Here is a 13,146-nt window from a genome sequence, read left to right on the forward strand (position 1 = left end):
GACGTGTCTCTGCTTTCTGGCCTGGTTTCACAGACCGTGTTTAGATTAAGCCTTGCTTTCACACTGCAAGCGGATGCGGACTGTATTTCACAGTCAACATATAGCTTTTTTGCCCAAAACTACACTTTACCTCAACAAGGTCATAATAGATAGCACTCCTTTCCATTTAAAATGCAGCATACGTACTGCAAACAGAGTATGTGTGAAACAGGCGTTAGTTCAATTAGGGCATTTAAGTAGCTTTTTTTTTAACCTGGTTTGGAAAAAAAACATTACTGGTGTGCATTCAGAGATCAAACAATAGCACTGAAATATTTTAAGATATGCCAGTGCAAATTATTTCAGTTAAAACAGCTCAAACATGCATTTTAGTCTGGGACTAAGTTAAGCCTTTTCTGTGAAACCAGGGGTAAGCGAATAATTTAAATATATATAAATATATATATATTTGGAAAGTTTTTTTTTTTTTAATTCAATTGTGCTAATATACCTGTTCAATAAAGTCCGCAGTAGCTGCCAACCAAGTGTTGAACAAATTATTCAAAAGAACTAAATGTATACTGAAAATGTTTTGCTTTAAAATATAATAAAATGTCTCTGTCAACCACACAATGGCATGTTTATTTTTTTTTGTTAAAACCTTTACCTTTCTACCAACAATAACCCCGGGTAAATCTTCCTCTTTGGTTGCCCTCAGGAAAGAATTCGACCTCTTCTCACGTCACTCGAAAATAACAGAACCAACTCATTTGAAAGCAGTGCACAGTTCTCTAAAATGGAGAGTATTTTAAGGCTTACACTGATGGGCGATGCGTTACAAGACTCAAAATGACCCGTAATCTCTGCAACAGACAGGGTATAGTAGCTGTACAGGAGCTGAAAATGCAGTTTTGTAGTCCTCCTCTCTTGTAACATTTAATGACTGTACTGTTCAAGTATCAAGTTCAAGTGGCTGTGTTAATATTGAGCATCTGTCTAGAAAGCAAATCGCAGCTAGGCAAAGACAGTTTTCAACACTTGTTTGAGCACTACATTTAAAATGTTGGAATAACAGAGACATTTGTTGCTTTTTCTGCTAAGACTGGTGTCCTCTAAACCCTTTTTGTGAGAGATTGTAAGATCAGTTCTTAACATAGGGTTCAGTTGTGTAATATGTTGAACAGTAATAACTGTTGCATCGGCTAGAGAAAATGGTCCCTTTTTTCTTCCAATCTATAAAAATCCGGTCATAGCCACTGCCTAGAAAGACAAAGAACAGACACACTGGGTGAATTATGTACGTTAAAAGTGCACAGATTCATTAAAGTACATATAAAACTAAGATAGAGAGATAAAGTAAATGGAAATATCTATAGTAAACCTCTATTAAATGGAAATCAGTGTTATTTTAGTATTATGTATATACAATTATATTTTTAATGATCTTTTATTTTATCATGTTATTTTTTATTTCAATTTTAGTCATTTTAGTACTTCAACAAACTTATTTCCGTTAGATGCCAAGGCAACATTTCTAATTTTTCTATCTAAATTTATAATTTATCAAGAATTCTAGCTTTAGTTTTTGTTAACCTTCTGGTGCTCCTCATTTGGGAGTCACACTAGTGTTCTTCACAGTCAAAAGTGCGAACACCTGAAATTTAACTTTTTTTCAGTGCTTCGCTTTCATTTCACATTATTTATTTATTTATAAGGGACTTTACAACTGCACCAACAGACCAAAGTGCTGTAAAATCAGCAGCATTAAAAAAAAACTTACTAATACAGATACTAGCCCAACATCTCAAAGGCTAAAGTAAAGTAATTTTTAACACAAGCTTTAAAAACATTTAAAGATGTGATCTCTCTAAGTTTAAGAGGCTATTCAGACAAAGACTATTCCAAAGCTGCAGAAAGGGGAAATAGTTCCTATCCAATCCATATATGCTGTACTTGCATTTTTTTTTCACCTCAGAGCTTATGATATCCATTCATTTTCATTACAAATAAATAAAAGGTAATAAAAAAAAAATTTATATTTCTATGCAAGTATCAGTATGGAAAGTTCTGGTATTTCAATATGCACCTGCTCATCCCTCCATTATCAAAAAGGGGTGAAAATTAAGATGTGTGCATACAGTAACATGCAAAGTACCTTTTGTCCATGCAGTGGCTTCTGTCTGACCTAATGACCCTGAAAGAAAGGATTATTCTCAGTGAATGTATTTTCATTATTCACTTTGCAATTGGAAACAAATGCACTATTATAAATCTAAGGTAACAAATGCACTTTCACCATAAAACCGAGAGTAACACACGTGCTGTTCCCTATCGGTCAGTCACTACAACGTTGGTCATGACTGACCAATAGGAATCTCGCTAGAGAGGCCAATCTACTTCGAGTGAAACTAAAACAAGCCAATACACATTGGCGTGCAATCATTTGCATCAGCTGCGCGCCCTCGTTAGCGCAGGTATAAACGAGCAGCTGGTGCGATTGCACACTAGCTTTTTGCTTCGGAGCCAAGCACTTCGTATGCTGAACAGAGTGAATTTGAAAGCAAGCCTCTTCTGGATCTCTCCACTTTGGTGCGGGCGTGACGGCACAACAGCGCGAGCGGTCTTTTTCTCTTCTCTCTCTCTCTTCTTTGTTTGTTGTTTTAAAACTGAGCAAACAAAAAAGCTGTTTTCACGGCTGGTAAGGTGCGCGGTTAAAGCGCTCAACGGCCGTTTTTACGGCTGGTAAGGTGCGCGATTAAAGCGCTCAAGGGCCGTTTTTACGGCTGGTAAGACCAGCGAGAGAGAATCGCGCACAGACAGGTGCACATTCCTGTCTGTGTTCGCTGTGACCGTTCCCCTGCGTGCTTCAGCACCAAGGAGAGCAGTCTCTAAAAGAGCTTACACAGATAGTTTGCGTCTTTTTCAAGATGACATTCTATCTGTGTGTTTCTGGATGCGGTCGTTACCTGGGGTCGCGGGATGGTCATGATCGCTGCCTTGTGTGTCTGGGCCTCGAACACGCACAGGCAGCGTTCGTGGATGAGTCATGTACCCATTGTGGGAAGATGACCATCTCGGAGCTGAGGTCGAGACTCACGTTCCTGCAAAGGGGCGGAGTCCCCGTGCCTGCACCTCGTTCCCACCCCCCTTCGCGGGTTGCTTCGGGCAGTGACACGGGTGACCTGAGGATTACAGTGAGCGCGCTTCCTTCGGGGAACCAACCCCCTAGGAACCCTCACTCCTCTCATGCTCCGCAACCAGTTGAGCTGCCAACGGAACGTTCTGGACCGTCCTGGAGATGTGTACCGGTCGTTTCGTTCGGCGCTCCCTGCGACGACCAGATGTCGATCGCTGCATCGGAGGGTGGGTCAGACCTCTCCGCGGGCGACGGCTCGGAGCCGCTGCCTCCTTCAGGTGTGCCAGCGGTGCCCGAGTCGGACCCGGAGATGATGGCCATGCTTTCCCGGGCCGCCAACAGGATCGGGCTCGTGTGGAACCCTCCACCGTGTCCCGAGCCCTCGAGGTTGGACGATTGGTATCTCGGGGATGGTATCTCGGTGGATCCTCCTCCCTCACCACCCTTGATGGCGGGGCAGCTAAGGGATACACGCGTATCCCGCCAGTGGAACGGGCCGTTGCTATGCAACTGTGCCCTAACTCCACTTGGCGTGGAGAACCGTGTCTTCCTTCCCGGGCTTGTAAGTACTCGACGGACCTGACCGGCAAGGCTTACAAGGCCTGTGGGGAAGCTGCCTCTGCCATGCACGCCATGGCGTTGTTGCAGGTTCATCAGGCCAAGGCACTGAAGGACCTGCACGAGGGTGGTCATGATCCACAAGTTCTCCAAGAACTTCGTGCCGCAACTGACCTCGCGCTCCGTGCGACGAAGGTCACTGCGCGGTCAGTGGGTCGTGCGATGTCCACACTGGTGGTCCAGGAACGCCACCTCTGGCTGTGTCTGGCTGACATGCGGGAGACCGACAAGATCAGGTTCCTTAACTCCCCCGTGTCCCAGACCGGCCTCTTCGGCGACGCGGTCGAGAACTTCGCCCAGCAGTTCTCGGCTGTACAGAAGCAGACTGAGGCCATTAGACACATCTTGCCGCGGCGGTCAGCTGCTGCCTCCACCCCACCGCCCGCGGCTCCTCGGTCTGCTCGTCGCCGTGGGCGTCCGCCTGCGTCTGCCCCTGCTCCCGCGCCGCAGCAGCAGCCTCCATCCAAGCGGCACCGTGGAGCCAGTCGCAGGCAGGGCGCCCCGCCCGTCCAGGCCCCCGCCAAGAGGGGCGGCAAAGCCAAAGGTAAGCGGCCCTAGGACGGGCGACCCAGAGGTGGAAGGGACTGCTCTCCAGGAGACGATGACTGCATCGCTCCCTCCCCCGGAAGAGGGCCGGGTGGAAAATCCTTTGTTTCGTTTTGTTTGTGTTCCGCCGCTGGCCTTAAAACCAGCGGTACCCAAATTTTCAATAAAGAGCAGTTTCTATCATCTCTGGGTCCGAAGAGGGCCCGGAGAGTAGTGGGGGGTCAGAATCCTCACCACTCTCATCCGCCTCTTCTATCGCCAGCCGGCAGCTGCGTACGGTCCGAGAACGCCATCGAGCCGCCTCCCGCACCTCCTGCCCCGTGGAACCAGGTAAGTGCTGCACAGCACACTCAGACCCCGCTACGGGCCGCCTCCCAGAGAGAGCCTCCCGAGCTGCGTCCCTGTGTTCCACCTCGCTGCCCCACTCCGGGTACGCCTACGGTCCCTTTGGTCCCGCTTGTACGGTCTCTGCGAGCCTGGTTAGCGCTCCCCAGGCCGTCTCGCTGGCTCATTCGAACCATCAGGCTCGGCTATGCGATTCAGTTCGCCCGGCGTCCCCCCAAGTTTCGGGCCATCCACTCCACTACAGTGAGAGCAGCCGATGCCCATGTCTTGCGTGCGGAGATCGCAGTCCTACTGGCGAAGGATGCGATAGAGCCGGTCCCTCCAGCCGATATGAGGTCAGGGCACTACAGTCCCTACTTCATTGTACCCAAGAAAGCATAGCTGTCAACCCTCCCGTTTTTTCCGGGTTTCTCACGTATTTTAGCTCTTTTCCCGCTGTCTTCCCGTTTTAGTATTTTCCCGTAAAATATCACGTATTTTTACGCTCTGATTGTGTGAGACGTACAAGCTCGGGCAGTTTCGGCTTGAAGTCTCACGGTTATGGTCACAGCCCTAACACACACACAGACACACTCTGTCTCTCTCTACCTCACACACACACACACACACACACACACACACACACACACACACACACACACAACACACACACACACACACACACACACACACACACACACACACACACACACACACACACACACACACACACACACACTGTCTCTTTCTCTCTCTCTCTCATATATACACACAAACACTATATGTAGGCCTATGTAGTTATAAACTCTTTAGACTGTTAATGATTAGTGCTTTTTTAAAAGTTTGTGGGTAAGAATCGTGTAAAAAAATCCCTTATTTTGGGGATGGATTCCGGGAAATCTCCCTTATTTTCAATGTTCAATGTTGACTGCTATGAAGAAAGGTGGTGGGTTACGACCGATCTTGGATCTGCGAGTTTTGAATCGGAGCCTCCACAAGCTACCGTTCAAAATGCTCACGCAGAGACGCATTTTCGAATGTATCCGTCCCCAAGATTGGTTTGCAGCGATCGACCTGAAGGACGCGTACTTTCATGTCTCAATTCTTCCTCGACACAGGCCATTTCTGCGCTTTGCGTTCGAGGGTCGAGCATATCAGTACAAAGTCCTACCCTTCGGGCTGTCCCTGTCCCCCCGTGTCTTCACGAAAGTCACGGAGGGGGCCCTTGTTCCCATGAGAGAACAGGGCGTTCGCATCCTCAACTATCTCGACGACTGGCTCATACTAGCACACTCTCGAGATCAGCTATGCGAACACAGGGACCTAGTGCTCAGGCACCTCAGCCAGTTGGGTCTTCAGGTCAACTGGGAAAAGAGCAAACTCTCCCCTGTGCAGAGGATCTCTTTTCTCGGTATGGAGTTGGAGTTGGATTCGGTCGCCCAGACAGCGCGCCTCACAGAGCAGCGTGCTCAGTCGGTGCTGAACTGCTTGAACACGTTCAAGGGCAGGACAGCGGTCCCACTGAAACTCTTTCAGAGGCTCCTGGGGCATATGGCAGCAGCATCAGCGGTAACCCCGCTCGGCCTGCTACATATGAGACCGCTTCAGCACTGGCTTCACGGCCGAGTCCCGAGATGGGCGTGGCGTCATGGCACTCACCGGGTGGCAATCACACCGGCGTGCCGCCAGACCTTCAGCCCGTGGTCAGACCCCTCGTTCCTGCGGGCAGGAGTCCCCTTGGAACAGGTGTCCAGGCATGCTGTGGTATTCACAGATGCCTCTGCCACCGGCTGGGGTGCCACGTACAACGGGCATGCAGTGTCAGGGGTGTGGACGGACCCTCAACTGCGTTGGCACATCAACTGCCTCGAGTTGCTAGCAGTACATCTCGCCCTGACCCGCTTGAAAAGACGGCTACAGGGCAGGGACGTGCTGGTCCGTACGGACAACACTGCGACCGTTGCGTACATCAACCGACAAGGTGGTCTACGCTCCCGTCGCATGTCGCAACTCGCCCGCCATCTCCTCCTCTGGAGTCAGAAGCATCTGAGGTCGCTTCGAGCCATGTATGTCCCCGGCTTGCTCAACCGTGTGGCCGACGAGCTATCACGAGCTGTGCTCCCGGGAGAATGGCGACTCCACCCCCAGGCGGTTCAGCTGATCTGGAGAGAGTTCGGGGAGGCTCAGGTAGACCTGTTTGCCTCCTCAGAGACCTCCCACTGCCAGCTGTTTTACTCCCTGACCGAGGGAACACTCGGCACGGACGCACTGGCACACAGCTGGCCCCGGGGCCTTCGCAAATATGCGTTTCCCCCAGTGAGCCTACTTCCGCAGACACTGTGCAAAGTCAGGGAGGACGAGGAGCAGGTCCTTCTGGTGGCTCCCTATTGGCCCACCCGGACTTGGTTCCCAGAACTCATGCTCCTTGTGACAGTCCCTCCCTGGCCCATTCCTCTGAGGAAGGACCTTCTGACTCAGAGACGGGGCACCCTATGGGACCCGCGTCCAGACCTCTGGAAACTCCATGTCTGGTCCCTGGACGGGACGCGGAGGTTTTAGGTGACTTACCCCCTGAGGTACTTAACACCATCACTTCAGCACGGGCGCCGTCCACGAGACGTGTTTACGCCCTGAAGTGGAACCTGTTCGTCAAGTGGTGTTCTTCTCGCCGAGAAGACCCCCGAAGATGTCCGATAGGGTCTGTGCTTTCCTTCTTGCAGCAGGGGTTGGAGCGTAGACTGTCTCCCTCCACCCTCAAAGTACATGCTGCCGCTATTTCAGCTTATCACGACCACATAGATGGCAAAGCAGTGGGAAAGCACGACCTGGTCGTCAGGTTTCTTAGGGGGGCGAGACGATTAAATCCTCCTCGACCCCCCTCCATACCCTCTTGGGATCTTTCCCTGGTGCTTCGAGCACTTCAGGATGTTCCCTTTGAGCCTCTGCAGTCAGTAGACTTAAAGCTTCTTTCCATGAAGACTTTGCTGCTGGTTGCACTGGCCTCTGTCAAGAGGGTAGGAGACCTGCACGCATTTTCGGTCGACGAATCGTGCCTAGAGTTCGGGCCGGGTGGCAGCCACGTGGTACTAAGACCCCGGCCTGGCTATGTGCCCAAGGTTCCTACCACTCCCTTCAAAGACCAGGTAGTGAACCTGCAAGCGCTGCCTTTGGAGGAGGCAGACCCAGCCCTGGCTTTGCTCTGTCCCGTTCGCGCTCTGCGTATGTACGTGGACAGAACTCAAAGCGTCAGGACCTCAGACCAGCTCTTTGTCTGTTACGGAGGCCAGCAGAAGGGAAAGGCTGTCTCCAAGCAGAGGATGGCCCACTGGATATTTCATATGCAGTACAGCCTTCGGCTAGTCCATATGCATTTCCACATAACTCTTTGAAGAAGTGGCTTCCGCAGCGTTCCTTCCTAAACAGACAGGGGACGCTTCCCAGTGTTATCCAATATCTCACTGTATGGGTTATTACGGAACAACAGTGTCAGACTCACTCTGTGTAAGCCTCCGCCTATCGTCCTTCCAGGCAAGAAGGTGTAGAGGCTTGCACGGGGGCACTGGATGGGGTGCAGCGGCTGTGGCGCTTTGGTAGGGATTCCTATTGGTCAGTCATGACCTACGTTGTAGTGACTGACCGATAGGGAACGTCTCGGTTACATATGGTAACCCTCGTTCCCTGAGGGAGGGAACGGAGACGTAGGTCCCGTCGCCACATCCGCTGCCGCCCGCCGGGGCGGCCAGCTTCTCAGGCTTGGCTCCTCAGCAAAAAACTAGTGTGCAATCGCACCAGCTGCTCGTTTATACCCGCGCTAACGAGGGCGCGCAGCTGATGCAAATGATTGCACGCCAATGTGTATTGGCTTGTTTTAGTTTCACTCGAAGTAGATTGGCCTCTCTAGCGAGATTCCTATTGGTCAGTCATGACCTACGTCTCCGTTCCCTCCCTCAGGGAACGAGGGTTACCATATGTAACCGAGACGTTACCATTTCAACATCACTGTTGTTATTAATCTGATCTACCATAAAACAATCGACTTTGAAACCAATATCAAAATACACACACACGCTCAATATTAAAGGTTATTCAAGGACAGGGTACTTACTGTGGAGTGGCTCAGCTTGTCGAAGCGGAATTTCAAGTTTGACCTTGGTGAAGTTTTGCTCTTTACATCTGAGGAAAACAGGGTGAGTTCTTGTTTTTATTTTTTACAGTGCCAACGTGCAAGAATTTGAGTGTGCATGCAAGTACATGTGCGTTTATGCATCTCATGGCCAAAAGTACAGTACGTGAACACCACCCTCTGTCAAACTGACGATTCAGACTATTTAAAAGGTAATCTTTTATGCTTTTTTACATTTATTATTATTATATATATATTTTTTTTTATAATCTGTTTGTCCATGTAAAGATGAAGCCTAAATTCAATCTGTTCATCATATAAAGCGATCAGGTCTCTTCAGAAAATTTGGACTAAACCGCTCAATTCAAATGGATTAGTTTTATAATCCCTTTATGAACGTTTTGAAGCATAAAAGTGGTAGTTGCGTAGCTGTCAATGGAGGGACAGAAAACTTTCAGATTTCATCGAAAAGATCTTAATTTCTTTGATCTTTAAAAGTCTTACGGGTTTGGAACGACGTGAGGGTGAGTAATTCATGACAGAATTTTTGGGTGAACTATCCCTTTAATTGCGAGTCTGACTAGTTCAACTATTTCCAATTGCATATTAATACTTAATGGTTTTGATGTGAAATGTTCATCAAGCACCTATGGGTGTGGTTTTCGGGTGTCTGTCCACTAACTGTGTAGTCTATGATTGCTTTTTTCACCTGTGGGACTGCGGCACATGATCAGTGGCGTTCCGGAGTTCTGGCTTTCCACGCTGAGAGACGGACTGTAAACAGATGAAGCCGTGGACGGCTGACTGCTCTACAGGACACAACACACACCAAATGACAGTCTGAGTGAACTGCAGTGGCACAGTTAATACTAGTGCAATCGCTATAGATTGTTCTAGAACTAGCCCTGGTGCAGTAATTAGGCACATTGACAGGCATCAGGCTGAGTGGATCAATGCAAAGGGCCATTTAGAAAGTGTGCGATAGTTATCTGCAAATCAATTGTGCACTGGAAGCTTCTAGATGTGACAGAAGCGTAATTGAATTGTAAAGCGATAATACACAGGAGCTTTCCTATAGAAAAAAACATACGGCAAAGGTATTTTGTTGACCATTTTGTCTGTTTAAAAAATATAAAAAAATCCTAGATGTGGCTGAAGCATAATGTAATAGTTTTCAGTGAGCTTATCTGAGGTAATTATCTGCAAGAGCTTTGTTAGAACCAGACACACGGCAAAAATGAATCATTTTGTTGTTTTCCCACCGTAAAAAAAAAAATCCTTAACTTTTTATTACTCAATTGATTTGATTGTACTTGCTTTACGCATAAACCTGACAAAATTTTGTTAGGCTTAGATTAAAACAAGAAAAATATGTATTTTTCAAGGAAGATTATATATTTTGTAAAATATAAAACAACAAAATAAATCATATGTATCATAGTAGTATCACGAATAGCAATGCGATATGGCTGTATATCAGCACGGCTGTGATTCGGCCGTAGGTAATCACAGCATGCTGATATACAGCCATATCATACGGCTACGAGTGTGATATTACGTTTATACAACAGTTCGACGGCACACGACATAGGATTTAAGTGAAATATAGCCTAAATATAGAATTATGAAACTTAATTTTCCTCTTAACCAAAATCCATTTGTTCTGGAACAAGTAATAGATTAATAAGACCAAAGATTGCCAGTTTGATATACCCCAAATTAATTATATCTCATGTTTAACCACTATCTACATAATAGCCAGCAGCAAATTAGGCTGGACTAGCCGAGATAAAGCTGTTCTCTGCGGGTACATGAGCACTGAACAGCCCTGATGGCCTGGAGCTCACGTCTGCGAAAGTGTCTAAACAGATTGTAAAATAGGCACTATGATTATATATTAGTAACATATTTGGGGTCTAAATAACCACATTCTCGCCTATAAAACTCTTAAAACTATATTTGGTGAAACAACAACAGTAGTATTTTTTTTTTAATGGTGGATTTGCTCAACCGCCATGACAGTTGCCGCAAGCGGAGTGATTCAAACGGTGAAACGGTTAGAGTGCTGTTACTGGGTGAATATGAACGGCTAGAAAAGGCTCTCAGCCAATCAGATTCGAGAACCAGAAAGAACTGTTGTGTGTGTGTGTGTATATATGTGACCCTGGATGACAAAACCAGTCTTATGGGTCATTTTTTTGAAATTGGGATTTATACATCACATGAAAGCTGAATAAATAAGCTTTCCATTGATGTATGGTTTGATAGGATAGGACAGTATTAGGCCGAGATTTCAATATTTGAAAATCTGGAATCTGAGGGTGCAGAAAAATCGAAACATTGAGAAAATCGCCTTTAAAGTTGTCCATTTATGTTCGCGATTGTGCTGCATTCACTCACAAAAATAAATGTTTTATAAATTTCCGGTAGGAAATTTACAAAATATCTTCATGGAACATGATCTTTCCTTAATATCCTAATGATTTTTGGCATAAAAGAAAAATTGATAATTTTGACCCATACAATGTATTGTTGGCTATTCCCACAAATATACCCGTGCTACATAAGACTGGTTTTGTGATCCAGGGTCACATATATGTGTGTGTGTGTGTGTGTGTGTGTGTGTGTGTGTGTGTGTGTGTGTGTGTGTGTGTGTGTGTGTGTGTGTGTGTGTGTGTGTGTGTGTGTGTGTGTGTGTGTGTGTGTGTGTGTGTGTGCATCTTTTGAATCTCCTGAAAGGTCAACGTGTGTGTGTGTCTGTCTCTGTGTGTGTGTGTGTTTCTGTGTGTCACCATTTCCAGCTCCTCCAGTCCATCTCCATCCCCCGCTGTGCTGCTAAAGCTGCTGGTGCTGGAGGAGGATCGGGAGATATTAGCTCTGCCACTAAACTCTTTCAGCTTCACGAATGGCCTGCAGGACCAAACCAGCAGGACAGAGATCACACAACAGAAATCCACAATTCTTTATTATGCTGAAGAACTATGAAATAAACAGGACTTTGCTAATGAAAATGTGCTGGAAAAGCATTTAAAACTGCATTTCGGAGTCATCAAAGGGCAAAAAATCCCAACATTGCATTCAAATCAGCTGGCTTCCTGAGGAACTGGAACTGAAACAGCACAAAGACCCACCTTTCTTTGTTTGGGCAGATCTCTGGTGAACTCGGATTGGACGACGTCTCGGACCTCACTTCCTGTGAGTGAGGGAATACTTCTGTTTTTTGGTCACTATGAAAACAGAGAAAACTGTTTATGTAGTGTTTTTCTGAAATACTAATGTACAAATGTAGCATACACAGACACACCCAATTTACATACTATCCATCCTAGATAGTTTTCAATTTCCGGGATGTTCTACTATTTGTGTACAGAGTACGGATCCGTGAACACTCTAACGGCTAGTATTACCCACAACCCATCACGCGTTGGCCGAAGATTCGATTAGAACTACAATCACCGAAAGAGTCTTAAAACCCAAAACAGATGAGAAGAGTTCTCCGCATGAAAGTCCCACGACTGGCAAATCAACATGCTACTACATTTCTCTTCAATATGAAATGACATAAAAACGTGGAGGATGTCAACTGTGACAATATGATTGACAGGGTAGTGTAAACGCTGACAGGATACATGTAACTAAGTGACAGAGCGGTCAAGTTAAGACACAATTATGTTGCCTACTCTTCTGCTACACACTCAAAAGTATGTACTTTTTCTCCACAAAAACAGTACTTACGTTTAGGGCATAGTATATGTAGGCTTACTGGAACGCAGTCGCAGTTATCATCTTTGTATATAGAGTCAGATTTTTGCACATCAGTATGTGTATACTATATATGCAATTATGTGTTTTTGAGTACCCGCGAGTTGGATGTTTCTCAGTTGGACTTTCTGTGCTGGAGTGCAGTCTGGGGAACAAACCAGAGCGCCGCTTTACAGGACTCTTTAACGGAGACTTTGCAGACAGCACTGGAGGCTGACAAACACAAATACACAAATAAAGCATCAAGCTCATGCACTGCTGCACCTCAATGATAATAAGTGACTTATCAGCATACACTTGATAAGATAAGATTTCATCTGAATAAATGAATGTAGGTGAATAGAAGTACAGTGAAGGTGCTCTTGGTGCACTCCATGCTGTTCTGCTGGAGTCCTCCACCGCTGACGCTGGACGGGACCCCCGCCACGGCTCCGGGACTCTTGTGTTTATGAGTCACCATCGTCTCCATGGAGTGGCTCCTCACACGCATGGCCCTCTGACAGAGAGAGAAAGAGACAGAAGAAGTATGTAAGAGAAGGACAGAGAACAATCCTAAATGTAGAAACTGTATTGAGTACAAGTAGGCTACTATACTTTTTTAGAGGCAAATGATGAAAAAACGTGAAGTTGTCAGAGATGATCTCATCACAGAATATTC

At 46.7% G+C, this 13,146-nt stretch overlaps 1 protein-coding gene across 12 annotated transcripts in view; it reads right to left on the minus strand.

Annotated features, from left to right (window-relative positions):
* Positions 1 to 619: 619 nt before the first annotated feature.
* The window catches only part of rap1gap2a (RAP1 GTPase activating protein 2a), an 81,415-nt gene continuing 68,888 nt past the window's right edge, over positions 620 to 13,146 (minus strand). For all 12 annotated transcript variants that reach the window (XM_077208185.1, XM_077208186.1, XM_077208183.1 and 9 more), the window contains 8 exons: positions 12,838 to 12,984; positions 12,586 to 12,701; positions 11,858 to 11,953; positions 11,519 to 11,636; positions 9,436 to 9,535; positions 8,709 to 8,776; positions 2,135 to 2,173; positions 620 to 1,239 (listed from right to left, as the gene is read on the minus strand). In XM_077208185.1, the coding sequence (XP_077064300.1) occupies positions 2,165 to 2,173; positions 8,709 to 8,776; positions 9,436 to 9,535; positions 11,519 to 11,636; positions 11,858 to 11,953; positions 12,586 to 12,701; positions 12,838 to 12,984 (654 nt within the window). In that variant the 3' untranslated portion in view covers positions 620 to 1,239; positions 2,135 to 2,164. The remainder of the gene's footprint in view (positions 1,240 to 2,134; positions 2,174 to 8,708; positions 8,777 to 9,435; positions 9,536 to 11,518; positions 11,637 to 11,857; positions 11,954 to 12,585; positions 12,702 to 12,837; positions 12,985 to 13,146) is intronic.

Source organism: Siphateles boraxobius, unplaced genomic scaffold (genome assembly GCF_051911475.1).
Source record: "Siphateles boraxobius isolate OS27281-9 unplaced genomic scaffold, OSU_SipBor_1 6, whole genome shotgun sequence".
Lineage (NCBI taxonomy): Eukaryota > Metazoa > Chordata > Actinopteri > Cypriniformes > Leuciscidae > Siphateles > Siphateles boraxobius.